The sequence below is a fragment of the Netta rufina genome, assembly GCF_964035555.1.
Source record: "Netta rufina genome assembly, chromosome: 15".
NCBI lineage: Eukaryota > Metazoa > Chordata > Aves > Anseriformes > Anatidae > Netta > Netta rufina.
Window position 1 is genome coordinate 12254460 of NC_140138.1, and position 25914 is coordinate 12280373.

The 25914-nt window shown below is 40.0% G+C and overlaps 1 protein-coding gene across 7 annotated transcripts in view; it reads left to right on the forward strand.

Moving 5' to 3' along the window:
* The first annotated feature begins 1309 nt into the window (after positions 1–1309).
* Positions 1310–25914, forward strand: part of SUN1 (Sad1 and UNC84 domain containing 1) — a 30788-nt gene continuing 6183 nt past the window's right edge. The window contains exons 1-17 of one of the 7 annotated variants that reach the window (XM_084295909.1): positions 1310–1370; positions 8492–8588; positions 14266–14457; positions 14772–14962; positions 16081–16107; positions 16207–16401; positions 18029–18151; positions 19171–19254; positions 19539–19649; positions 21036–21134; positions 21795–21888; positions 21981–22039; positions 23186–23331; positions 23476–23700; positions 24201–24287; positions 24656–24699; positions 25702–25834. In XM_084295909.1, coding sequence (XP_084152035.1) covers positions 8512–8588; positions 14266–14457; positions 14772–14962; positions 16081–16107; positions 16207–16401; positions 18029–18151; positions 19171–19254; positions 19539–19649; positions 21036–21134; positions 21795–21888; positions 21981–22039; positions 23186–23331; positions 23476–23700; positions 24201–24287; positions 24656–24699; positions 25702–25834 — 1887 coding nt within the window. In that variant the 5' untranslated portion in view covers positions 1310–1370; positions 8492–8511. Of the gene's footprint in view, positions 1371–3224; positions 3443–8491; positions 8589–14265; positions 14458–14771; positions 14963–16080; positions 16108–16206; positions 16402–18028; positions 18152–19170; positions 19255–19538; positions 19650–21035; positions 21135–21794; positions 21889–21980; positions 22040–23185; positions 23332–23475; positions 23701–24200; positions 24288–24655; positions 24700–25701; positions 25835–25914 lie in introns of those variants that run through there. The other 6 variants (XM_084295910.1, XM_084295908.1, XM_084295912.1 and 3 more) reach the window with 6 other exon arrangements.

Below are 25914 nucleotides of genomic sequence, written 5' to 3' on the forward strand. Positions count from 1 at the left end.
ATGCAGCAGCCTGGGGAGCTGGAGCAGTGCCCAGTGATATGTGCTTTGTTCTGCTAGAGCAGAGTGCACCCTGCCCTGGCAGGGCTCCAGTGGAACGGGTGGAGAAGATCCTGAGAAGACCTGGCCTTGTACCGCCAAAGACTTTGAGAGATTTAAGCTCAGTGATTTTTGTTCTGTCTTGTGCATTTTCTGCTCTAAAGACACAAAAATGGTTGCAAAGTACAGAAAGAGAAGGTGTAGTCAGCAGAGGGAGGTATCTCACCTTTCTGCAAACTATTGAGCCATCTACTGAGAGGTTGTGACTGGCTGAGTGTCTTACCAAATTATGTGCTAGATTTCAGGTGTTGGGATCAGCTCAACTTTGGCTACAGCATGTTAAAATTTTCACATAACTGAAGCATAGATCTTTTAAAATAAACAATCATTGCCTAAAGTCAGTGCTACATTGATGTTAGCTGATGACTTATTTGAATGTCCTGATGTTACTTTTCATTCTTCTAACTTCTCACCAATTTTGCATCCAAACAAGTACAAAGAGCCTCTTTATTTAATAGTAACATATTTATGACCCAGTGTTTCCTAGCAGGCTGAGTCATTTCTCTTGAACATGAGTAAATAAATGTTTTTGGGCTGGTTACACATTAAGTTACCCATACCCTGTTCTTCCACTTGAGCAGTTGCTGACTGCAGTATATCACAGCACCAAGCCCATTGTAGGGCTGGGGGGACCAAAGATTTAGAAAAAGTAACTGAGCCACAGATTTCACATTGACTGTATTTGCATAGGCTCCCTAAATATTTGAGCGGAAGGGCTTGTTTCAAGCCTCGACTTCTTTGCTGAAAACAGGTCCGTGACCTGTTTTTTTTTGTTTTAGCACAGTAGTCCAGTGGTTACTGGGGGCTGATGCTCTTTTGTGCGGAGAACAGGCTCAAAAGCACTTCAGACTGCCAGAGCTTTGGGCGGGGTGTGCTGTGCGAGGGCCTGGAAATCCCACCAGAAAGCGGCAAGCGAAAGGAAGACCAACCCCGAGCTGCTCGGCTGCCCGGTTAGCGGGTATTCTCCACTCGCAGCTGCCCAAGGCCTCACGTTGCTGAGGGGGACGCCGAGGCCTGGGGCCGCCCGGCGGGCAGAGCCCGGGGCAGGAGCAGCGACAGAGCCACCTCATGGGCCGCGGCGAGTGAGGGACAGGGAATCCGTGAGGCGGCGGCGGGCCGGAGCCGTTGTCCCGGTCCAAGGGCGGGCCCCTGCCGGCGGCACAGCGCGGGCGGGGCGGGCGGGGGCTCCCGGCGGCCTCGGTAAAGCGGGCGGGGCGAGGCCAATCTCTGCCGCTGCCGCGGGCTCTGCCTTTCCTTCGCTCCACCGGCACCAGGTAACGACCGGCCCCTGCCCGCGCCCCTTCGGCCGCTCCTCAGCCGCCTACCGTGGGCCTTTCGGCCGGCAGGCGGAGCCTCCCCGCGGGAAGGGAAGGGGCCTTGGGCGGGCGGGTGTCTCCCCTTCCCCTCACGGCTCTGGCCGCCTTTCCTGGGAGCAGGCGGGCTGGCGAGGAGCTCTCCGCGCCGGCGGCCGCGCTTTCCTTCCCCTCGCCCGCTGACAGGCGGTGGCAGCAACCGCCTCGGCCCGCCCTGGGCAGCCGCCCTCTGGGGAGCCCTCGGCTCGCCCTGTCGCCGCTCGCTCCCTTCCCATCGTTTTCTCCCTGGGCTCTGAGGGTGCCTGCCCCGGCCCAGCCGCTGTGGTCCCCCGGAGGCAGGTGATAGGGCGCGGGGAGGCGCAGGAAGGCGCCAGGAAGGGAGGCTGCACTCGCTGGGTCGGGTGTTGGCCTCGTCTTGGCGCCTAAAGCTGTTTGAATCAGCACTGCTGGAGCGGGAGCAGGAAATCTGCCGTAGCTAGCTGCTGCTTGGGTTCCTCTTGGCCTGGCTCTTGGTGTGTTGCTTTTTTTTTTAGAGGTAACTATAACCAAGATCTTCACACACTGATTTTTGGGAGAGTCACTATGTGTGCTGTAGCACTTGGTGTTATACAGTCACTTGGCTTTAGTGCGGAGCTGACAGGCTGTAATCAAAGCTTTGGTCCTGCCCAGGCTGTGCCCCCTCGGGCTGGTACCTCAGGCTGGCTCCTGTCTGTGTGCTGCTCCTGTAGGGAGCGCATTGTTAAAAGGTATCAGCCCTGTCTGTGGCTTTCTTACAGAATAACATCACATAGGTCAGTATTGGGTTCACTTCGAGATTGTAGAGGTGTGTTTGGCACGTGATAGCCGGGTTTGGTTACTCCCCCGTAATGATGGGGGGCTGGTGGAACATGGAACTGTTTAGATGCAGCGCCTGTTTTGTGGTGGTCTCACAAAGTTTTATGTTGGCTGAAAAGAAAGCGTTTGATTTGCCCTACTTTGTCTCCACTTATTAAAAACAAATCTACAAGTCTATCATCTGTTACAGAAAAGGACAATCTTAGATAGCAAACTCCAGGATCAGTGTTTCTGCAGTGCTTGCAATCCCTGTATCTCACTCTCTCTGTTTTTCTGATTATCATTTCACAAAACTGAACTGAAAATCTCACTTTGGCAAACTTTAAAAAATAAACAAATCTTAGTGCTTTGGAGTTGGCTGTTAGGGGTTCATGCTTCTGTTGAATTTACAAGCCAATGACTAATTTCGTTGCTCATCTGAAGGGCTTTATTCATATTGATTTTAATAACAGGAAAGTGAGCCGTGGGGCTTGTACGTTGTAAGTGATCATTTTATTGTTGAGTTTTGTCATCAAGGCTTCTTCTACTGTGATACGTCACCTACTATGGCTGCGCTGTTCCACTGACTTGCGGTTTGGTGAGTGCAAGTTGAAGATTTTTTGGGGTATGCAGGTAAAGAGTTGGGAGCCGGACACCGAGTGGGATGCTGGGTTGTATTTTTGCTATTAGACAGTTAATATTGAAGCTATTTTATTAGGTAAGCAGGGAGTGCGAGATGCTGACCACGCCGCGCTTTTCGCTGTCTGTCAGCGCGCTTCCCCTCAGCGCACGAGCACACCGCGCAACTCCGCGCTCCCGAAGAGCGCATCCCTCCTGCCCTGCTGCTCGCAGCAGCTCAGGGGTTAAGAGCAGCGAGGGCTGGCCCCAGCGGCCTCGTCCAGTGGCTTCCAAGCGCGGCTCTGAGTGGCACGGGAGGCTCGGAGCGGCCGCCCCCGACCGCCGCGGCCTGCGGGCTTTGTGGGCCCGGGCGGCCATTTTGCGACGGCGCCCGGCGCCCGCTGCCCACAGCGCTCGGCGGGGCCGGCCCGCGGGATCCCGGCACCCGGGCGGCAGAGCCCGGCTCTCCTCCGGGCTGGTACCGGGCCCTTCTCGGGTCTCTGCACCGCCTCCGTTCGCTGGGGGCAGCGGCCGGGAGAGCTGCGTGAGCGAGCGAGCGAGCTCGAGCTTCTGGAGCGGCTCTTGGAACCCGATGGAGGCAGGTCCGCGGCGGGGAGCCGAGCCGCTTCGCTAGCGGCGTCCGGCCTCGCCTTTCGGCTCTTTGTAACCGGCTGGGGGATAACGTGGAGGTCCCTGCTTTATAAAATCACCCGGTGCCTGTCTGTGAGACAGCGCGGAGGTTCCCTCCTTTGTAAAGTGACTCAGTGCCTTGCCATGCAGCGCTCCGGGTGCTGCGTGTGTGTAAACAATGAGCAGCCGTGTTTATTGCCTCGCTGTTGCTGCATGTGTGGCTGGCTTATATCAGCCTTCCCTTCAAAAGCCATTTAAAGGGGGCTTACTGTGAATATTCGCTTTTACCGCTTTGTGGAAAACCTCTTCGTTACTAGCGTTTCAGCTTGACAGCTGTGTTTGGGGATCTCTCTGATAGCACTCAACGGTAACGTGTAGTTTAAAACGTGAATTTGATTACTGTCTTGTTCGTTTGCTTCTGTTTTAAGAGTGCTGATCTTTTAAGAATGTGTATTTTTAATAAAATGTTGATTTAGCATGGAGCTCTTTGCTCTTCAGCCTGTTTAAACTTGTAGTTATTTGGATATATGGAAACATACTTCATGGGGTATAATTACTTTGCCTTTTATACAAAGAAGAAATTTCTTTGGTTATTCTGAATACTACTATAAAATTTGAAATTACAAGTAAAAATAGGTTGCTCTCAGGAACTGCTAAGGTTACATATTAGATTTCCATTGCTGTTAACAATTTTTGCCCAAAAGTCGGAGTAGTTTTTGTGGTCATAGTTGCTTAAATGAGTTATTTGCTTTAAAAGATAGGGGTAGAATAGGTTCTACTTGTAGTACTGCTGACATCTTTCTAAGGCTTTAAATACATCATTTATTACTAACCTTATAATCTATAATATAAGCTATACTTTGCAAACTTTATCATTCCTGATTTGTGACATAACTCTGTCAGTTTGCTGTAGACAGCTGATTTATTTTACTGATAAGTACTTGTGATCCCCCCCAAAAAGCTAAAGTATTGCACAAGTCCTGGCTTGCTTCCTTTGTGTCCTCTGTCACAGGGTGGTCCAGCAATTACAAAAGTTTTCTGGGCCTTGGGAAATTTGGTTTCGGTTTTCTTCTGTTTAGCAGACTTCCTGGTGGGTGTTTCTGCTCTGCCAGGGTCCCACTTGTGAAATGCCCATCTACTGCTTCCTTTGTTGCAAGGGGCGTTCGTTAGAAAGTGCCTAGAAAGTATTTTTGTCTCTGTAGCCCAAAAAAAGAGTAAGTGGAGGCTATCCTTTCCCTGGTACATATTTGTAGCGTATAATACAACATATATCTGGTGCTGCCTTCCCTCTTGTGACACTTCTGTGCTCCAAGGCCCCTGTCAAAGCATCCTATCAACAACAATAAAACCAAGGAAGCTTCCAGCAGTGCTGTTAGGGTTTTATTGAGGCAGTTTGATTCTGAAAGTGATGATCAAGCGTATAGTTCTGTTAGGTAAACAGGCTTACAAGCTGGTGTCGCTCGGACACTTCATAGTCAGCTCCTCTGGAGACAGCCAGGGAGCTTTGTTCAAAGCTCAGTTCTGCACTGATCAGAGGAATCCCAGGGCTTCCTTGTGTTCTGCCCAGCTCAGAACTTGTTTTCTCCTGCACTTCTATTCTGCTGATTTACTCGAACACTGATTCAGTTGGATAGCAAGAGAGAGAGATGATGCTTGAGATGACTTTTTGTCTGCTTCCCCTAAAAGCAGATAATCCAGCTGTCTCTGTAGGAGAGAAGCTGGTTTGTAGTGCTATGACAGGGCTATCTAGGCGCTGCTTCTGTTTCAGATTAAACGTGTGCTTCTCTTCAGTTGTGTTTAAGTTGTCTTAACATATCTAACTGCTTAAAAAAAATAGTAATAAAAATGTTTTATGGTCTTTCTAAAGAAAAAAAAAATGGTGTGGTTAAAATCTAGGCCTACTAATGCTTGCACCAAACTGGTACTCAAAACCTGCATTAATCTTGGTCCAGACAGATCTATGGTAGCCAAGTCAGAAGGCTGGTGAGCCCCTGAAAATGATGAAACTAGAAATAAGTACTGAGACTACCTCTCAGGTTCCCTGCCAGGTCTTGTAGTTTTGAAATTCCAAACTATTCTGTTAGCGTGCCTTTTTTTCTGCTCCAGTTGTATATGGAAGTTTCATAAACAGGAGGAATTACTGGGATGGGTGAACGCTGGAGTGCTGTCAAAGAAGAGTGACCAAATTAGAGGGAGTTATTGTCTTCCACCCACCACACCTGGTCTGTACTGTAGTTTAAAGTTCTGCTGTAATAAGTATGTAGAATATTTCAGAATAAAATGGGTTGATTATTTGTTTTGAGGAGGGGGCGTGGGGGGTTGTCCTAAAGAAGTGATTACCTAAAATTGGACTATTGAACTAGTAGCAAGGTTTTTTAAAAAAATAAATAAATAAATCCAGCTTCGTAATAGATTTTAGGTGCCTATTTTTGAAAGTTTTGGTTATATCTATTAAAATTTAAGTTCTGCTTAAGTCAGTTAAGGCAGTTTTGTTACTTCAAAAAATTGAGTAAATGGTTTTCCCTTTGATTCTGAATTAATTTTAGAGTATCAGACCAACAGTGAGTCAAACAAAGTCCCTAAGTTTTAAGTGCAATTTCTAGCTGTGGGATGTTTAGATGGTGAACTCCTTGTCCCTACTGGAAATCTTGGTGCTATGAAAGCCAACTATTAATAGACCTAGGCATTAATGCATGCAAGGCTTTTTAGTTAGCAATGCCATTGTCAAATACTCATTTTATGTAGCTAAATGGTATGTTTCAAACTTTATCAAATAAAATGATGGCAATTCTAGCATTTGATTTCTTCAGAAATCAACTAAAGAGAACTGGTGGGGAAGGAGAAAAGAACGGGGGAAAAAAAGCTGAGCCAAGCCAGCATGTTATTTTCTGGTCTGCCTTCGCCTTGCCTACGTGAGTAGCAGACAGGGGAGGGCTGGTAGCTATGGAAAGCTAGGCTATGCGAGCAAGTTCCCTATGTGGGAAAATATTGCTGGATGTCAGGAGCATGACATCAGTTGTTGAATTGCCAGTGTTTCATCCTAAGTCCAGTCTTCAATGTCAACATCCCTCAACTCAAAATTCACTGTGTTTCCACTTTCATTATCAGGGGGCTCGTTGCTGTCTGGTCTCAGTTTCCTAAGCTCTAAAATGAGCTCTCTTTGTTGAAGTATGGCAGTGGTTGCTGTTCATTTCAGCAGTATGTGCTGCTTATTCTAGCACAGAATTAGGCTGCTTTGCTAATGCTTCTGCACTACTGAGCCAAACTTCCTCTAAGCAAGAACAAACGTGATGCACAAGCCAGTGAAAGCATTATGGCTCTGGGACAAGTGAAGCAAATTTAGAGAAAGATGACTTAATGGAAATGCCTTTTTCTCCTAATCTTCAGGAGCTAGTGCGTAAAGAGCAGAAGCCAGAGATATTATTCCTCGTTAACACTACAAATTCATGGGAGGTGCTAGCATTGAGAAAGCTACAGTGTTTAGGCCTGTAACTTTCAATGTAAAAACAAGAGAGAAGCACTTGCCAGTAGCAGTGGAAGTACCCTCCTACCCTATTGACATAGAATTGTAGGATGGGTTGGGTTGGAAGGGATCTTAAAGATCACCTACTTCCAACGCCCTGCCATGGGCAGGGACACTTCCCACCAGACCAGGCTGCTCAAAGCCCCATCCAGCCTGCTACTAGGATTTGGGGGCTGCAGGTGGAGTGGCAAAGAGCAGTGTTTTAGTGTTACATGCAGAGATTTCCTTTTGAACTGGCATTAGTTGTACCTGTGACTCTGTTTTTTGTCCTTATTTCTTATGTGTAGGCCGCTATACAACTGAAAACTCGGTTCGGCATAGTAAACAACCCCAAAATGAGAGATTTGTTGATGTTTTGATTACAGTGTAGCTAAGGATATTTTCATTTTAGTTTAGGCATGTCAATACAGTTGTGTAGAATATCTCTTACTGCTGCTGAAACAGGAGCCATAGATAATCTGAAAATAGCCAGGATTCCACATTACTAACCATGTGATTCCAGAATAGCCTGGTCCCTACTTGTTAACTATCAGTAACCTACTATCAAAGACTATTTTCTAGAAAAGCAAAACAGCTTTCTTGTAACTAATTGAGTAGAGGTAGGATTAAGGTTTTTTGCAGATATTTTAAAAGTTCAAGTTTACATAGCACTACAAATAGTCACACAAGTTTCTTGATACATCATTTTTTTTTTCCTTCCTAAAACTGTAATATCTTTTTGAAGACCCTGTGAAAAGTTTTTGTAAGTTTTTGGGTTTGTTTTTGTTCAGTGTGTGTGTTTTCTTTAGTGGCTGGCACTCTGGAAAATTCTAGCCACGTGAGTCATTCTGCACTTGGCTCTTCAGTTAGGGCGTGTTAGTATTTCTATGACACAGGTACACAATTTAGCTGAAAATAAATACAATAATAAATACAATTTAATTTGAAACACAGGGAACCTTGCTGCTTACTGAATCATGTTCAAAGGTTACAGAATAAAATGATTTGAATATATGTAAAAACTTTCTCACGTTTCATGTACTACACTTTGTTAGTGCACGAAACAGCCCATGCTTTGCTCAATGGGCTTTTGGAGCAAAACTCGTTATGAAGAGACCTCTGAAAGCAAGGCAAAATGTTAAAATCTATGTTGTTTAGCTTTTGGGGCTGGCAGCATCACTCAGTTCATATGGAAGTGGTGTAGTTCAGTGCTGATAAAGGCTTGGCTCACGCTACAGTAATGTGCCAGAGAACTCGGAAATTGCCAAAAATAGAGTATCATAAAAAAAAAAACAAAAAACACCCAACTGCAGTCAGAAGTACACTGAGCTTCATGCAGTAATGATAAGGGCTATCTAGCACTAGCAGCAATACTGCTGAAATACTGAGAGCTCCATATTTTTGGTAACAGCTTTTATTATTTCAATACTTCATAACACAGGCTGAACAATGCAAGGGCTCTTACATTGACTATACATAGTTTTAAGTCATTGCATTGCTTTATTTTCACCTTTTACAGTATGATTTGAAACAGTCAACATGGATTTTTCACGACTTCACATGTATACTCCTCCCCAATGTGTGCCAGAGAACACTGGCTATACATATTCACTCAGGTGAGAACTCTTTTCTTCTTGTAGAGGAACTGTCTGTGCTCTGACTGTTGTTAATTCTGGAGAGTATAGCTTTCACGGTAAGTAGACAGCCTCTCTAAAGAAGCATGTTTTAACCTGTCTGTTTTGAAAATAACTGGTGTCCTAAATGGAGGAAAGGATACATGCTGAACTGATGGGACAGTGGCTGTGATATGACTCAGTGTTTATTAGTTACTATGAATAAACTAGTCTCCACCTAGTTACGATTTCTGTTCTCTCTCTAAAAGTCACCAAATTCTTAGATGTTTCTATTGCAAGTTCTGTGTGTTTGCTTTTGTGACAGCATTATTTTCCACTCTAAAATACTGATTAGTATGTCCTGATTGCTGCTAGTGTGGAATTTGTCTGGAAGTTGCGCATTGGTCACTCTTTATAATCAAAATTGCTTGTTGTGCAAATACAAAAAGCTGTATTCTAATGAACTTATTTTTTGCCTGTGTTTTTATTAATTTGACCATTAGACACTTCAGTTTTCAGAAAACAACTCTGTAGTGTGTCTACTATTTTCAGTGTTACGCTACTCAAAATAGATGCAATACCCATTTGAGTTTTTTGAATGTTAATAGAGGAGATAGTCTGCTAATTAAATCCATCTAGTTTTTCCTGTTGAATTAGTAAAGGCATTTTGAAGCAAGTATGCATGAATGGGTCTGAGTTACTGGTTTGGCTATTTTAGGATTAAAAAAAAATCATTAAGATTCTTTTTCTATTCTGTGCTTGTAAATCACTATTATGTATTTAACATGTGTTAATCTAGTATTTAGCTTTCAGGATACTTGGCTTCTTGCCATTAAACCAGGAATTGACAAAATTGTAGAATTTAATACTTTTAGAATTTAATTGTTTTTGTATACTCTAAAACCGTGTAGCTGGGGGAGTGTCGTTTTCTTAACTATAGACTGTCAGAAGCTCTTGCAAAATGGAATGTGTTGTACCAATTAAAACAAATTGCAGCTCTTCCTGGAGCTCTAGAAAACGACTGGTTAAATGTTGATTAAATACAAGTGGACGTGCTGGACAATAGAAGCTGACTTTGATTCCTTAGGTTGTTTAGATGATGATTTGATGTCTGTGTGAGCATATCTTTCTTAAACTGAGCTGTGCAATTGTCATCTAATTGGATTTCTTTTCCTGTGTTGTTACATTTGCCTGAAACAATACTACTATGTTCAACGCTACAATCTTCTCCACAGCAACTAATCTTTCTTGCAGAGGAGAGAATAAGAAGATCCTAGTACTAACTTCAGTTATCAAGATTTATTTTTTTTTTATTTACATTGTAATACTCTTTTTGAAAAGTACTAGAAATGTAGACTTCAATGGCATGCTTGTTCTAACCCCATGTTAATTTCAGTCTGAGCTAGGTTTGTCTCCTTGCTTACTATTTTGTCAGCTCTGAGTTGGTTTCTCACTGAAGCAGACAAGAATACCATACAAGCAAGATTAGCCTGCCAGGAAGGGAGGATGCAGAATGATAAGCCCTATTGTGAATTTGGAGTATAGTTCATTTTAACTTTAGTAGCTTTTGTGTGGAAAGTATGTAGAAAGTGTTTGACTTCCTATGTAAACAAAGACTGTTACATTGCAAAGCTGATAAATTGTGAAGATTCTTCATAGAAGGGGAGGGTTACACTTCTCAAAGCTTTTTGGAATCCTGTTTTTCTGTGTTAAAACAGAGCTTGCTAAGCTGAAATTTTAAAATGGCCTTAATGAAGGCAGGTATAGTTAAACTAGGTCAACATTTTCTCATTGTAACTCTTCCTTGGATCGGAAGAAAGGATTAGACAGCACTCTAAAATTTCCTCTTGAAAAAATGATATGAAGCCCAAAATCCTAAAATAATGGGGGAAAATTGCTTGGTGCAGTGCCTGCTTTCAGGGTGTTAAGAGTAAACTGCTGTCTGCATGCTGAATCTGCAGAAAGCCATGTATTACTTGTGTAATTTTTTCAGCGTTGTGACAATTAATATTGGAATAACCTGAAGAAAGGGTGAGTTAGGGGAGTTGCTCATCGGAAGTGTTTTCATGCTGAAATTAATTCCCTCCATCCCTGCCTGTGTTTGCTTTGCTTACATCTTGATAAATCTTGTTCTGCCTTTGACAATTCCATCTTTACAAAATCTGTTTGTGGGCTTCTTTAAAGAAATCTGCTTGTGTGTATAGCACTGGAAAAAAGTTTAATGAATCCAGATGCCATAAAGCTATTAATACATGTAGAGTTGGTTATAAACTATTAATAGAATTTCTATTAATACTTACAGGGATTACTGTGTATTCATAGCTGTTTGTAGTGCTTGTACTTTGTGCTTGTACTCTTTCAGCCCAGATCAGAAAAACATTAAACTGATACAGCTAAATAACCTTTTATCCTCCTCAAAATGCGAGTCAAACTTGTGAATCGCACTCACTTGTCAACATGTAATTTACGCCCCCTCTTCAGGCTGATCTCTCCTCTTGAGATCTTTTGAAACAACATCTTTTGAGATGTTTTTGTCAATTCAGGTACCTCTAACGCTTTTTCTTCCAAGCCTGAATTAAAATGATAAAATTTCAGTTTAATTTTTGTCCCAAAGCATTAAATCAGGATTCATCTTTCAGTGAAGTAATTAGGTAAATGACTATTTGTATGTGTTCTGGGACTAATCAAAGCGTAGCGCCCTTGGTCAGTTGCTGTAAGTGATGCCTTGGAGGTGTTCAGGGCCAGGTTGGACAGCACCCTGACCTAGCAGGTGGCATCCCTGCCGTGGCACGGGGTGGGCTGGGTGGTCTTTAAAGCTGCTTCAAACCCAGGCCATTCTGTGGGTGTGTGATGCCCTGGTCAGAAGGCATGTAAATGGTTGTATGCTGTTTGTATGCCTGTGTCCATGTTTTATGATGTCTCTTTACACCTAAGAGAAATGTAGCTGTAGCACTTTTCTACTGTGCTCTTAACTAATCAAGAGCATTAATGCCCGCTTTGTGCTGAGGAATGCTCACAAAATACATGATGCTGTCCTCTAGACAAAGGTACATGTGTGCTAAAATTGGCAGATGTCATTCTCATTCCGCTTGTAAAGGTACAACTTGAGAATAATCCCTCTGAATTCTAGGGCATTCTTACTCTGCAGATCTCGTGTGAAGGAGGTATCAAGGTAATAGCTAAGAAGCTGGAAATAGATGTAAGATTGGATAAGTCAGCAGGTCTGCCCGCAGCCGGGGGAGCTGCTTGTCAGGGGAAGGAACCCATCTGCACTGTCTCCTAGGTAACCTAGCAGTGTAGGCTAACTGCATCCTGCCTTTAGTGTTTTTTGGCTAGCCGTGCATACTAGGTAGAAATACCATCCATGTACAGGTTCACTTCTGTCTCCTGAAAGGAAGGACTGGTTTTTGTTTGCTGTAATGCCTCTTTTGTGGAAGGAAAAGATCTTTTTCTCAAAACGTGGGGAGTGAAATGGCAAGTTAGATCTGTAGACACCGTCCTGCCTTTGGAGACTTTATTTCAGTATGAAAAGAATCATTTTCCTGTGTAAGCAAGATAAGCTCTTTTTTGTTTAGAATAAAAGGTACAGTGACTTTTTTTTTTTTTTTTTTTTTAGGTAGTAGAGCCCACCTCCAGGCTGTGTATTGAACCCAAATTGATATAAATGCTCATTGACATCCCTAATAGCAGCAAGTGTTTGCAAACAGAAACAAATTGAGGCTGCTTACAGCTGTCGGCTTGTCCTGTGTACTTTGTGTTCTTGTGAATTGAGTGTCTGTAAGAAACGTTGGGCAAAGATGAGGCAAAGCAAATGATAGTGGCAAGTGTAAATAGCAAAACTGAGTTCTGAAACAACTGTTTAGGGAGGGACTCAACAGTTAACTATTGAGGCTGGTCACTTCAGGATGAACAACAGGAAGAGCTGTATTTAACCTGTATTCTCGCTTCACATCTGTCACAGTGCAAACTGCTTAAATGTACCATTTTTGAAAAAACTCTGTTACAGCCGTCTGTGCCTATCCAGATGAAAACTAAGTCTGTTCTCACATGAGGCCACTCCTGTCTGTTTCCTTTTCCCCTCACCCCAAACATTGGGAAGGATTAATCAGCATAATGTATAAAGTATGCCAGATTGATCTTAAGCCGTGCTTAAGACTCCTGCCTTGCCCAAGGTTGCACTGTGCATGGCAGCATTAGCAGGCAGATCAGTACAATCAGGCAGGTGGTGCCAAACACCTGCTGTCAGATCTGCCTACCTCTGGGCGATAGAAGAAGCCATTCCAGACAAACTCTGGTCTGGTTCTGTGAGCTGATTGCCTGTCTGCTGCTGGAGCACCAAACTCAGCACATTGCAGGAAAGAAACTACTTTTTTTTAGGCAAAAGAAATTCAGTTGACGTGCTCTAACTCAGTTGCACCTTGTATGCTTTATTTCACATTGTGCAGCAATCAAGAAACTTGCTTCAGAAGCACCCCCTCATCAGAATTAAGTCACTGCTGTAAGTGTAGCTAGGAGGACTCGTGATGTTAACTTATTTGTATGCCAGAGTAATGCACCACTTCCATACGATTACTTTGTAATGTTCTGTGATTTTTATTGTTTGCATCAGAAAGGTTGCTTTTGCAAAATTCCATTTTACAGCAGCTGTTTGGATGCCTTCTTAACAGGAAAGAATCCATTTTAAATTCTTACTGCACAGGAGAATATTCGCTCAGCTCTAACTTGTTTGTTCGTTCTAGGGATTTTGGTGAGGAAGCTGCTTCAATACTTCATACATTTCTCAGTTGTGTTTTTTTCCCCTCAAAAAAGAAAAACCAACCCCAGGAGTATTAAAGCACCTTCTGTTACAGCTCTGCATATTCCTGCGGCCCAGCAGGGGACAGACTCCATTGGTGCGCTGACCTAGAGCGTTTTGAGTTTAGACCCTTTGGTTCACAGTGCTGAGTGGTTCTAGGAGCTGGCCTGCTGCAGGATGCCCTGCGATGACAAGCTCTGCTCAGTTACATAACTGAATGTTTCTGTTCATTGTGAGTGCAAGTTTAGCTCAAGGCTAAGCTTCTGTTTTAGGAAACGTGTGTCTTACTGATCCTTCTGCTTAATCTATTTGTATTTGCCTTGTGTTGCTGCTTTGCTTTCATTGTGAGTTTTTAGGAGGATTCTGAGAGAATTAAAAGTGTGTATAGTGTTCCTGGGATATTGGTGTGAAGCTTGTCTGTGTGTAAATTTGCCCTTTGTGTGATGAAACACGAAACAAAAATGAAAATGAAACTACCTTGTGACTTAGTGTACTGTGATTTTTAATTTGTTGCTAGACACGATAAAGAAACTTTGTCACAAATGGCTTTGTCTCTTCAGTTGATCTCAAAAGTTCTGTGTGTGGGGGGCTGCGCTATGAATGTTTACTCTGGGTCAACTGCAAACGTGTTTTCCATGGCAGTTGTTTCTTTCTAACTGTGATTTGCTTTCCATTGTTAAACTTGTAATGGGAATTGCTTGGGAGAACCTTGAATACCTACATACTCCTAAGCTGTTTGAGTAATACAGCGTATCATGTTGGGTTTGCTCCACAGCCCTGGATAAACTACTTTTAATGGAAACAGTCTAACTTGAATGGCATGTTTGTTTCTAGGGGAATTTTCTCTTCAACTCTGGTAACTTTGCCGTTCTTATTTTGCTTTAGTTCAAGTTATTCTTCGGATGCTTTGGATTTTGAAATTGAACACAAAATAGATCCAGTATTTGATTCACCAAGAATGTCACGGCGTAGTTTACGGTTAGCTGCTGCAGGATATAATAAAACAGATGATGCCCGAAGTGATACCCTTCATGACAGCTCTTACTCTGGAAACGTGACTTTCAGAGAACAGTCTAAGTAAGCATTTTTATAATCACAATTTATTGGAGTCTTGAGACTCGCTGTTTGAACGTGATAGTACAAAAATAGTTTATTTTTATTCCTTGTTCTCAATGTTTACTATCATAATTTTGAAAAGGATATTCATTATGTGGTTTATAATGAAGTCTTTGCAGAACTGTAGATGCTTTAAAGTGATAATTTTCTTTGAAACCTGATTTGTCTAGTCACATCTGTATTGAAAAAGCTGTTTTTTTTGTTTGTTTGTTTGTTTTTTAAAAAAGAACACAACACTTTAGTGCTATGTCTCTTATCTTTGCTTTGTTCTCTAGGGTGGTAAGGCAGCGCAAAAGTACAAATAAACAATCTGGCAGTGTGAGAGACACACCAAGGAAAACCCTATTCAGCTCTCCCATTTATAGCCAAAGCAGTTTCAATAGCCATACCACTGATGCATCCATGGTGTCCACAGTATTGGATGAATCTTCGATTCGAGAGCAAACAGAAGTTGATCATTTCTGGGGTAGGTAATGATTGCTATTGGTCATCAAACTGTGAAAAACACTTATAGACATATGTTTATACACACCAAACCATGTCTTCCCCACTTGTTTTTCCACACCGCCCCGAATACCTGCACATACTTCTACTTGTGCTGTAGGTGTCTCATTGCTAAGATGTCTGCTGGAAATTTGCACTCTAGTAAAGCTGGTTGTGCTGACATATTCAACATCAGGACATACTGCACAGTGTAGCCGATATATAAACCAAAAGTATACGATTATGTGACACAACATTATAGGTGGTATAGGTTTACAGATAAGAATTTTAAGTTATATTTTTATCTCTATCACTTCAAAACGTGCATAGAGTAAACACGTAACTTGAAGTTTCTCTTGAAAAAACAAAGGACAAGAATTTTTTTGTTTGTTATAGGCAGTAGTGTGTTTGAATTTAAAATACCTTAGTCTGAAAGTTTTAACTTAGCAGTACTTTAGGATTTCCCAAGAGGTTTCTTGTTTGTGTCATTGGTTGGTTTGTTTTAGCAAGTATGTACAGGTATGCTTTTCTGGAGTCTTTTTTCATTGTAGAGGAAAATATGGGAGTTAACTATATAAAGTATTGTGCAGGAGATCAGTGTCTAATTATATCTCCCAGTTCAGATTACTTTGTTTTTAGTCAGTATGCTTGTGACCTCTCAAGAGTACTAATGTGAAAAATTGTTTCAAACTTAGTAGAATGCATGCTAAACTTTAGATTACTTGTCTCTTGAAACAGAATCTTAAAACATGGTAGTACCAAAGTGTAATTACTAAGCAACGAAAACAGCGTAAGCTTGTAATTAACAGATTTGAAGTCAAATGGGAGTTAAGGAAAAGTGTAGCTTTGTCATTCATATTTTGCTGCTTTTGTGATAGAATGCTTTTTATTAACTGTTGCCATACTACATTAATATCTGAATAAAAGACTTTGCTAATCTGAGGGACTGAAAAAAAAGTTAAATACCAATTATTTAAGACCGCAAAGAAAAGTCATTTTTAAGAATCCTAATTTAAGTTCATGTCAGATATAATAGTTGTTTGTGGGGCTTCCTGATATTTGGGAATGAACTCGTCTTTTTTTTTTTTTTCTTCTTTGAAGGTCTTGATGATGATGGCGAACCTAAGGGTAACTAAGCTTTCCTTCTGCTTTTCCATGCGTTCTATTTAATGGTAATTAGTGAAGTCAGTAATTTTTGCACTGAATTTTCTACTCTTGGTTTGCTAGGTAGTGGTACTATGCTAACACAGGGAAATGGAGATATGGCAACAGCAGAAACACAGACCACAATGATAAATGGCTACACCTGCAGTGATTGCAGCATGCTTTCTGAACGGAAGGAGGCTCTTACAGCAAAATCAGCTTCTTATGTGCCATCTTCCAGAATTTACTCTAGGGACAGGAGCCAGAAACATCCATCTAGTAAGTAACTTTCTACTGTGCTTTGTTTACATAGCAGAATGTTATATGGTTTAATTGATGCATTTTCCTCGTAGTGCTATTTAAGTACTCTTCCTCCCCTGTTTAATTATTGGTTAATATAATTCTAGAGATTGGATTGTATGAAATATTTTTGTTTCTGTATCAACTGAAACTCATGGTATCTTAAGTTATATGTCCAAAATGATATGAAACACAATGTGCTGCTGCAACCAGCATTGATATTTAAGTGTCTCTTGATTTGTTACCAGACCACATGTTTGTCAATGGATTTTCAAATTGGAACTTTTCTAATATGGTCCAATTATTTTTTTCTTAAGTGACTTGAACTTTCAAGACTGAGTAGAATTGTTACTTAGCAGTGTTTCTGTTACCCCAGAAAACCTGGAGATACATGTCTACTTCTTTGTAGTTTTTTTTTTATTTAACCTTTTAGGCTATTAGAGTTGTTTTTTAAGAGGTGAACCGCAACCACTCGAAAGATTGAACTCCAAAGGAGAAAAAACTCTTTCTAAATAGACTGTATAGCGACTATATTCTTGAAACTTGAAAACACTTGAATCTGCTGGGGGAGGGGAAGAAGAAAGGAAGACTTCTGCCTTCCCAAGGCAATCTCCATTCTCTGGATAGTGGATAGTTGGCATCAGTGTCTTGGCTTTATCTATGTATCTGTTGCATAGCATCCTGAGCTTCTTTATTGTTGGAAGTCCTCAATGATCACTAATGTGATATTTCTTCAATGGCCTTGAATTAGAAAGGAACCTCTTTTGGGATTCTGTAAATGTGTTATTCTTGAATGATGCACGTTTTCAGTAGCAATAAACCTGTTTTGGAGTGCAAGGTATGACTTCGAACACTTTTGAGACAAGTATTTCTTTTCTGAAACTGTATAGCACAGGTAGGAATTCTGTTATCTTGGCAAAATGAGCTAGTTTTTGACACTGTATGGAAGCTGTTGTGTTCCAGAGTTCGTATTCACAGAGGATAATCTTAGAAATGAATCCATCTTTATATACTCTTTTGAACTCTAACCCAGCAATTGAAGTTGTGTCGGGGGTGGGACAGCACAGAATCATGGCAGGTTTTTGGAATGTGGCTGATACTAGGAAAGCAGCACTATGGAGGACTGATTTTGTTCCTGCTGCTCGAAGGAAAGCTCTCTTCAGCACTTGAGGCAGACCTCTACAGTAACTCTCTTCCCTTAGTGTAAATGCAAGAAGAAGGTAAAAAGTCCTTTCCCTTGTAAATCCAAATTGTTTGGAGTTGTGGCTCATAAAATCATGATCGACAGCTCAAATCACTGAGAAATCGTTAGTTCTGTAAGCAAGGAATTCATCACTATTCACTGGAGTTCTTAATTCCTCGCTAAGGAAAAGTACTTGTGCTGAAGCCATCGTCTTGAAGTCGTAGTTCTTGCAAAAACATTCACCTGTAATACCAAATGCATCTAGACTTCTCAAACCATGCTTTCTTGAGTGTCATGCTCCTGGCTAAACAAAGGCTTTTGATGCTTCATCCTCACTTTTCTGCAAGTTAATGGTCATCAGAGAATAGAGGTACATCTTTATGTGAGTGAATAACTTATATTCACACTTCTTTTTTTTAATAGGGGGCACGTATTTCTTCATGAGTAAGATTCTGCGATTGGTCAAACATACTGCAACATCTTTTGCATCCCTGTTAGTGCAACTATTTCAAATGGTTTTGCTGAAGCTGAGTTATGAATTTAAAGGTACCTTTTCAGTTGTCTTCCTTGGTCTCCACAGAAAACCAGTGTGTCTTTCTTTGTGTTTTTTTCTTACAGACTTCATGTATGGCACTATGGTGTTCTTTTTTTTTATAGTCTTGGCTGGCTCTTGTCTTTCTCTCTTATTTTTTAATTCTCTCACTTGTGCTGCCCTTTTCATATTTTGCCTCTGTTCTGGAAGTATCAGGATCCAGGTATGTGAGAGACATCTGTGTTTTAGTTATGATTCCCATGTTGATTTTCTACTAGAAGATTGTAGAAGATAGAAGCTTAAGTTGTTTTTCAAAACTGTTTTGTGTGATAGTGTGGAATCTTAACTGCTCAGTGACTGCTAAGGTTTGGACTACTTTTTTGAATCTTTCAGGCCATTTTGCACTTAAACCTTAATTCAATTTGTCTTGTAAATCTAAAACTCCAGTTGTTGCTCTGTATTACAATAATACACATCTTGTTTTCCTTGAATAAGTTCAATTCTTGTTTTCCTTGAATAAGTTCAATTCTTCTTTGCCTTTTTCGTCTGTAACATATGCTCTATGAGTGAAGTTAAATCACTCTATATAGAAGGTAACTGATTTTTATGTGTGTATAAAAATTTCTTGTGTATTTTCCTGTCTTCTCTGCCTCAGTGCTCTATAGCCTGTCTTAGTGCTCTTTTCTCAGTTGCTTAAGATTTCTGATAAAACCAATATAAAGACGTGGCTCACTTGACAGATGGGAATAGTTACTCAGGATTTGATGAGTTGTAACTTGTTTTTTAAATTAACTTTGCTATCTGAAAAGAAGCAGGAAGATATTTTTTTTTTTCAACCCAGAAACCCCTTCTTATTTAAGGAAGACAAAATAGGATTGCAAAGGGTATACTTCTTCCATGATCATTTTTCAGGTTTCCTATGGGTAACGTGGCTTTTAATAGTGAACCAAGCAAATTTAGTTAAAATCAAGATATATGAAAGGCTTTGAGCTTGAGAATTGCATTCCATTTATCCTTTCTGGATATATTGCAGCTCACTCAGATTACTGTGGAAGCATGAATGTAAAGGAGTTTTACAGAGAGGATAGCCATCATGATGTGAATGAGGAATCAATATGTAAGTACAAGAATTTATTACCATTAGCCTTGGGCTGTATGCTAGGGTGTTGCTCTAATGATGGTATGGAAGCTACACAGTAAATGCTTGTTTTCTAATTTAGGTGTAGAGGGGAGAACAGTGATTACCTAGTATACTGTACCCCAGACAAGTTTTAGTATGTTGGAGTTTGCTTAATAGTTCTTGGCTTGCTAACTGATGTCATGAAGTAGACTTGTTCAAATTATCTTGTAACAATCTTGATTTGATCCTGATTTTGTCCCATTAATCACCACAACCAACAGGTGATGACTGTAAGGGGAAGAAACTTCTTGAAACATACACCACAGAGCACATGCAATCTTCAAGGGCTAAAAGGGTAGCAAGGACCATTTCGCACACCTTTTCTTATGCAGGTTGACTTGAACATTTTTTTTATTTTGCTTTTATTTTGCATCACAATGTCTCAATATTAATCATTCGTACTGTTCTGTGATTATTTTTTCTAAAATCTTCATCTATCAATGTAGACTAAAATGTAAAGTGTCTAGGAAATCAAATTGCTTAACATCTTTCAGCATCTTTCTTTTCTGATTTCTTGTGCTGATAATGGCTTTTGTACAAGCTTGGTAGCTGGCTTACCTATTTAAAAACAAGGTGTGGTGACAGCATACATCTTGTGTGTTAGACAGAAAAGTCGGATTGTTAATTTATTGCGCTTTGGGGAAGCCTGTACTCTTGATAGGGTAGAAAGCCGCTGTTAAAGCAATATGAGGTATGGGTATGCAATAATTTAAATAAAGGGTTTTTAACATTTTATTTTTTTTCTAATGATAGTCAGTTTTTACAGGAATCCTATACAGTGATAGACTCTTCCCTGTGAGATGAGTGTTCCCTAGTTTGAATGGCACAGGCATCAAGAATCGGTTGAGTGTTCTTTATTCAGCAAAGGAAAATGATTTGAGACCCTTCATTCACTTAAATGCTTTGCAGAATATTGGGTTGGTATATCTATAATCCCTCAGATTAACCTGGACATATCTGCTAATCTAAAAATGTAGGATTACTTTCTAAATGTCTCTTATGTAGTCTGTTCTGTGGAATGAACAGTCCTAGTCCTAGATACAGTAGCTGTTGGCTTCAGTAAGATTGAAGTTACAGCATTTTGTTGTAGCCTGCTGCTTTTGGCTTTTGTTTTAAGAGACTTGAAATTGACATTCTGAAGATCCCTGGGAGCATTCAATTAAATGAGAATTAATTGCTTGTAACTTTCATTAGTGTTTTTTTTTCTGTTTATCAGTATATTTGAGATGACATTAACTCTTTCACTGGGTTTTTAAATTTTGTTTCCTTTTTTTACATATGAACCTAGATAACAAACTCAATGCGTAATTCAGAACAAATACAACACTTTTAAAATGATGTGCTTAAAACATTTTACAGTATTACTTTTTTGATATTATCCATTATATTTGGCATGTTGTTCTGATAATGCCGTGATACAAAATATAAACTTTGTCTATTGAGAAGTGGTGTTCTAACTACATAGAGGTTGTTGATTGTTGTCTATTACTATACCTGAGAATTCTGCTTCTAAATTGTCTTGATTTTGCTTGGATTCATATTTATGAATGATTCACTTTGCTTTTAAATACTGAAAAGACAAGTCTGTAGGTTACTGGAAGGTGTGGTTTAAAATTAAGCAGAACAAGTAATGATCGGGGTAATTGAGTTTATTCTAGTGCATGTACTGCAAGATAACCTTAAGCTTATTACCATATAGTTAATTTGTTATAACCTAGGTTACTTTATGCTTCACGTGTTGCGAACAGTGGGAGCAACCGGATGGCTTGTGTCTCAGAAGGTGTTGTCTCTACTTTGGCTGGCCATTCTTTCTCCAGGTTACTATCCTAATTTGTGTGTGTATGTCTGTACGTTGCCTGTTTCTTCTTGGCAAAGTAGGAATCTGCAGTAGTTGGCTTACACTAATTCTGCTGTGCTTATGCTGTAACTTTGATATCTTGAAATGCACATGCTACTGTGCTTTATTGACCAAAATATGGTTAATGAGAACATGCTTCTGTTCGCAGGCATAATGGGAGACTAACCAGACTGTTTGATGAGGGACTATGTGTGTGAATAACCCAGATAAGGGGTGTCAAGAAAAATGGGGTGTGTTTTGGTTTGCTAGTCACTTCCTGTCATGGTATTCCTCTTAGCAAAAACTCGTTCTGCTAATCTGTGCGTTTCTTGAAACATACTGAGGTCCTCGGTGTGTAATAACTTGGACTCAAACTTCGCTGTTGAATTTCTGGCAAGATAGCATTGTTACAAGAGATTTGTTTCTTCTTTTTGCATGGCTATTGCTTTTGTTGAGTACCTGTTGTTATAATGCTGTCATACTGTGATACAAACCTAGATGTTAATCTGCGTGTGTTGCCTGTGCTCGTGCCTTTCTCTGCCCTGCAAAGTACTCTTGGCCACAGTTGCATGTCCCTCTCCTTGGTTTCCGTGAACATGTGCCGCAATAACTATTTTGTGTCACTGCTTTTGTCTTCTAGGGAGAGCAGCTTCTGGCGTGTTCAGGTTGCTTAGAACTGGCTGGTATCAACTTGTTACTTTGCTGTCTTTGCTCAAGGTGTTTCTTCTTAGAAGGTATGTATTCTTTCCAAATAACTTCTTGTGAGCAAATTCTTTACCCAGATATTACATAATAAATGCATTGTTTCTTTCCTGTCCTTCTCTAGATGCCTTCCAAAGATTTTCAAGCTATTACTGTTTGTCATCCCACTGCTGTTTCTATTAGGTACGTGAATTGTTTAGTTATCATACTGATTGCTTCCTACTGCTGTACCAAAATAGTACTTTTAGTTGAACGTTAGGCTTAAGGAGATAATTCAGAAGCAAAAAGACCAAGTTTCAGTTTGTGAAGCGTTTGTGAATGCTTTCAAAGTACCATAGGCTCTTTTCCTATGAAAGGAATAACTTTGGTTTAATTTCATAGAGCTCTTCAAACAGAGTAAGTATAAATGCGCTGAAGACTCTTTTCCTTACTTCCCTTTATAGGAACAGCATTGAGATCATAAAGAGTAGGCTATGTACTGATTGCTTTTGATTGCTGTCAATCTCCATAAAACTGTGTTTAAATTCTCTTAACGGTGCACGCTAAATCATTCTTTTTCTTTAAACCATACCTTAACTGCTTGAAATACTGCTACTTTAGACAGGTTAGCTGGCAATGTTCCAAGCTGGTTGTCTCTTTTGAAATAGAAGGTGTTGAGATATTTTTGAAAAGCAACTTCATGTCTTTGCATGCCCTAAAAAGCTTATATCCACTTCAGGGAGAAGATAACTTCTAAGAGACTTACAGTGGGGAGCTTTAGGGAGAATAAGAAAGGAAGAAGATACCCTGTGTAGGAAACACTATTTCTTCTCACTAAGATATTGCAGAAATAAATGTAGTCTTTGTCAATTGCTGTTTCCATGGAAGCATAAGTTTCTTCCAACTTCTGTTAGATATTATGCAATGCAGTATGAAGTAAATAGGGTGTAAGGCAAGATATTTTCCCTTAAGTTAATAGGGTGTAAAGGAAAATATTTTGCCATAAGATAAAAAGCAATATTTATACTCACCTTCAGTGAGTATGGCCTGTCCTACTCAATAAATGGGATCTATGTTCCGGGGAAGTAGTAATACAAAAGTAAGGATATATCAGGATATATAAGCAGAAGTCACCTGCCTCATAGTTGTGTAAGTGGTACTGATGGATGTTCCCTAATGCTCTTGAGTGGTTGACTTTAAAAAAACATTAAGTTGGCTCATGTAGCTAACTCCTATTCAGACTGGGGTAGTGTCTACTCTGTGTTAAAATGAAAGGTAGTTTGTGTCCTTAAATAAGAAGACAATCTGTAGATTGAACACCCTTTCTGCTTTTGCTTCTGCTCACTAAAGGTATATGGTTCTGGGGGTTTGATGGCTTCGTTTCATTATTGCCTTTGTTGAACTGGACAAGAATTGATAAAGTACAGAGGATAGATGACTCTATTTATGTTCCTGAGCCCCAGCCTGGTTCTTCTCATACTGTACAGCCTACAAAGGTAAGGCAAAACAGTCTAGGCGAGTACTTTAGTCTCTTAAGACCTCTTAACTCCCCTGTCCTCAGTATTTTGCAATAACTGCTTGACATCCAAGAGTAATGAAAATAACTTTTATATATTAAAAAAAAAATCTTTACACCTTAGGATACCATAAATATCTTTGATTCCGGTCGTATAAGTGAGCTGGAAAAGCAAATGGCCTTCGTGTCTGATAGATGCCATCACCACGATGAAGAGTACAGTAAAGTGATGCTTCTACTCCATAATCTTCAAGATCAGGTTGCCCAGATGGGTGACAGAAGTGAAATATTGAAGCTAATAGAAAATGTAATGGGTCAACATCTTAAAGAGATGAAACTGGAGGAAAAGGTAAAGATAAGTCAGTTACTGACACTTTCTGAGACTGATAATAGTATTATTTTATTAATGTGGTTTATTAGTGATCTGTCTTTACGATTCTCTTCTTGGTATGAATTAACTCTTAAGCAGTAAATATGAGGAAGTGCTCAGTAGTATTCTGTTATTGCTGACAACGAAATAATTCCGGATAGATGGTCTAAAGTAGAATCTTATGTTGCTGAGAAGCAGCTGAATTTACCTGTTTTCATACAGAAAGGAAACACTAGGAAAGACTAGTGATGAAGGGATTTTATGGTAAACTTACCTGCATATAACTCCTCCTACCGTGGAATCAAATCTTTTTATTTTCTATTACAGACTTTAATTTATTATGCTACCTGCAGGATAAATCACTTAAGCACTCTTGATATTCTTTGATCACAGAATGAAAGAAACATTGTACTTTTTATAAAGTGTCAGTTATGCTATTTGTACTCAAAGTACACGCCTTTTCCTTCCCTGTTTTTCAGACTGACTTCCTGGCTTTACATCGAGAACATGAGCTGCGCATTGTGATGCTGGAAGATCTTCTTAAAAAGCTGTCTGCTGAATCTAAGGTATTGAAAGTCAGCTTTGATAAGTAGCTATAGTGGTAACTAATAAAATAGGATAAAAGCTTTAAGTTGTGTGTTAACTATCCCAAAATCCAGTTTGCTTCATTTTAGCTTTTAATGCTTGTTTAAGTCTCAAAACTTGTGCTCTTTCTCTTCCTTCTCCATTCTTAAAGGTATTTTCAGTTTAAAGGTTAAAAATTACTCTGCCAGGGAGGTAGATGCTATTTGGAATAAAATATTATGATACAGAGGCACAAATATAAATAACGTAGGAACATACTCCTGTATAGGTGGGGCTAGAAAGTGTCACTTTTTCATTTGTGTTTATTCTTTCTGTATGTTAAACTTAACGCTTTTTGTATTTTTTTTAGGATATTCAGAAGGAGTTTGACACAGCCAAAGCAAAAACAGTAAGGTATGAGCAATTTTTAAATATTTTTTCCAGTCCTAGAGCTAACTGATGGCAATAGACATTCTTTGAAATACAATTATAATTTCCCTTGTGTCAGTTAACTGACCTTAAGAGTGTATGTCAGCAAGCACAAACTTGATTTTCTAATGCCGAACATCAGCACAAGGCCCACTTCTGATGTGAGTGATCTGCAGCTACATGTTTTACTAGAGAAATCTGCTTATGTAGCAGAGTAGAATGACTTACGTATTTATGGAAGCTTGAGAGTTTTTCCTTAAACTGCTTAGTGAAGAATACAGTAGATGACTTTGATACACTTTACATTTAACTTTTTTTTTTTTTTTGAATTTTACGATTTATAAACTTAATTTGTGTTTTTGGTTTGTCATCTATACTCACTACTAATGTACTGTGTGTAATACTAGAAAAAAAAAAACTGCAGAACTTCGTTAAGTAGTTTCCCCTTTGGGAGGAGAAAAACACTTAGTGAATTTTAATTTAAATTAGATGTAAATAGCTTCTAAATGCTGACTAATACTGTCTTTTCCAATACTGCATACCGAACACTGATCTGTAGTGGTCATGTAACCTGCTACCTATAGACACAACCAAAACCAGAATAACTTTGTAGGCAGGCAAGCGTTAACTAAGGTAACCTGAAATTCACTCTAATCAGTGGCAAACTCAGGCAAATAAAGCTCAACTGGTCTGTCCAGCCTTAAGCTACCAGAAATCTGTGTCTGAGTTACTAATTTGTCAATGTGATGATGTTCTGAAAGTCATCGCTTCTGGATTTGTTCACAAGTTTGAAATGTTTTGCTTTGAATAAATTCATTCGAAGTATGCCTTAGCACCTTCAAGGAGCTGTAAGCTCCCAATGTCCATTTCTGAATAACTGAACTACGAAAGCACTTTGTGGTAGACGAATATATTCTCATGCCTTTGGAATTTGATGGAATGATTGAAACTGCCCTTTCCTAATTATTGACTCCTTGTTTTTATCAGAGAGGATGAACATAATCAACTTTTATCCAGAGTTAAAAAGCTAGAACTAGAGTTGTCTCAGGTGAAATCGGAGCTGTTAACTGGGGAAAGTGCAAAGACGAGTTGTGAGAAAATGGATGTCATTCATGAAAAAGTAAGTTCTGTCATCATTCTTGTAAAACTTAGTAATACTAGATTTCATTCACAAACTTATTTGAAAGGCACTGCAAAAGT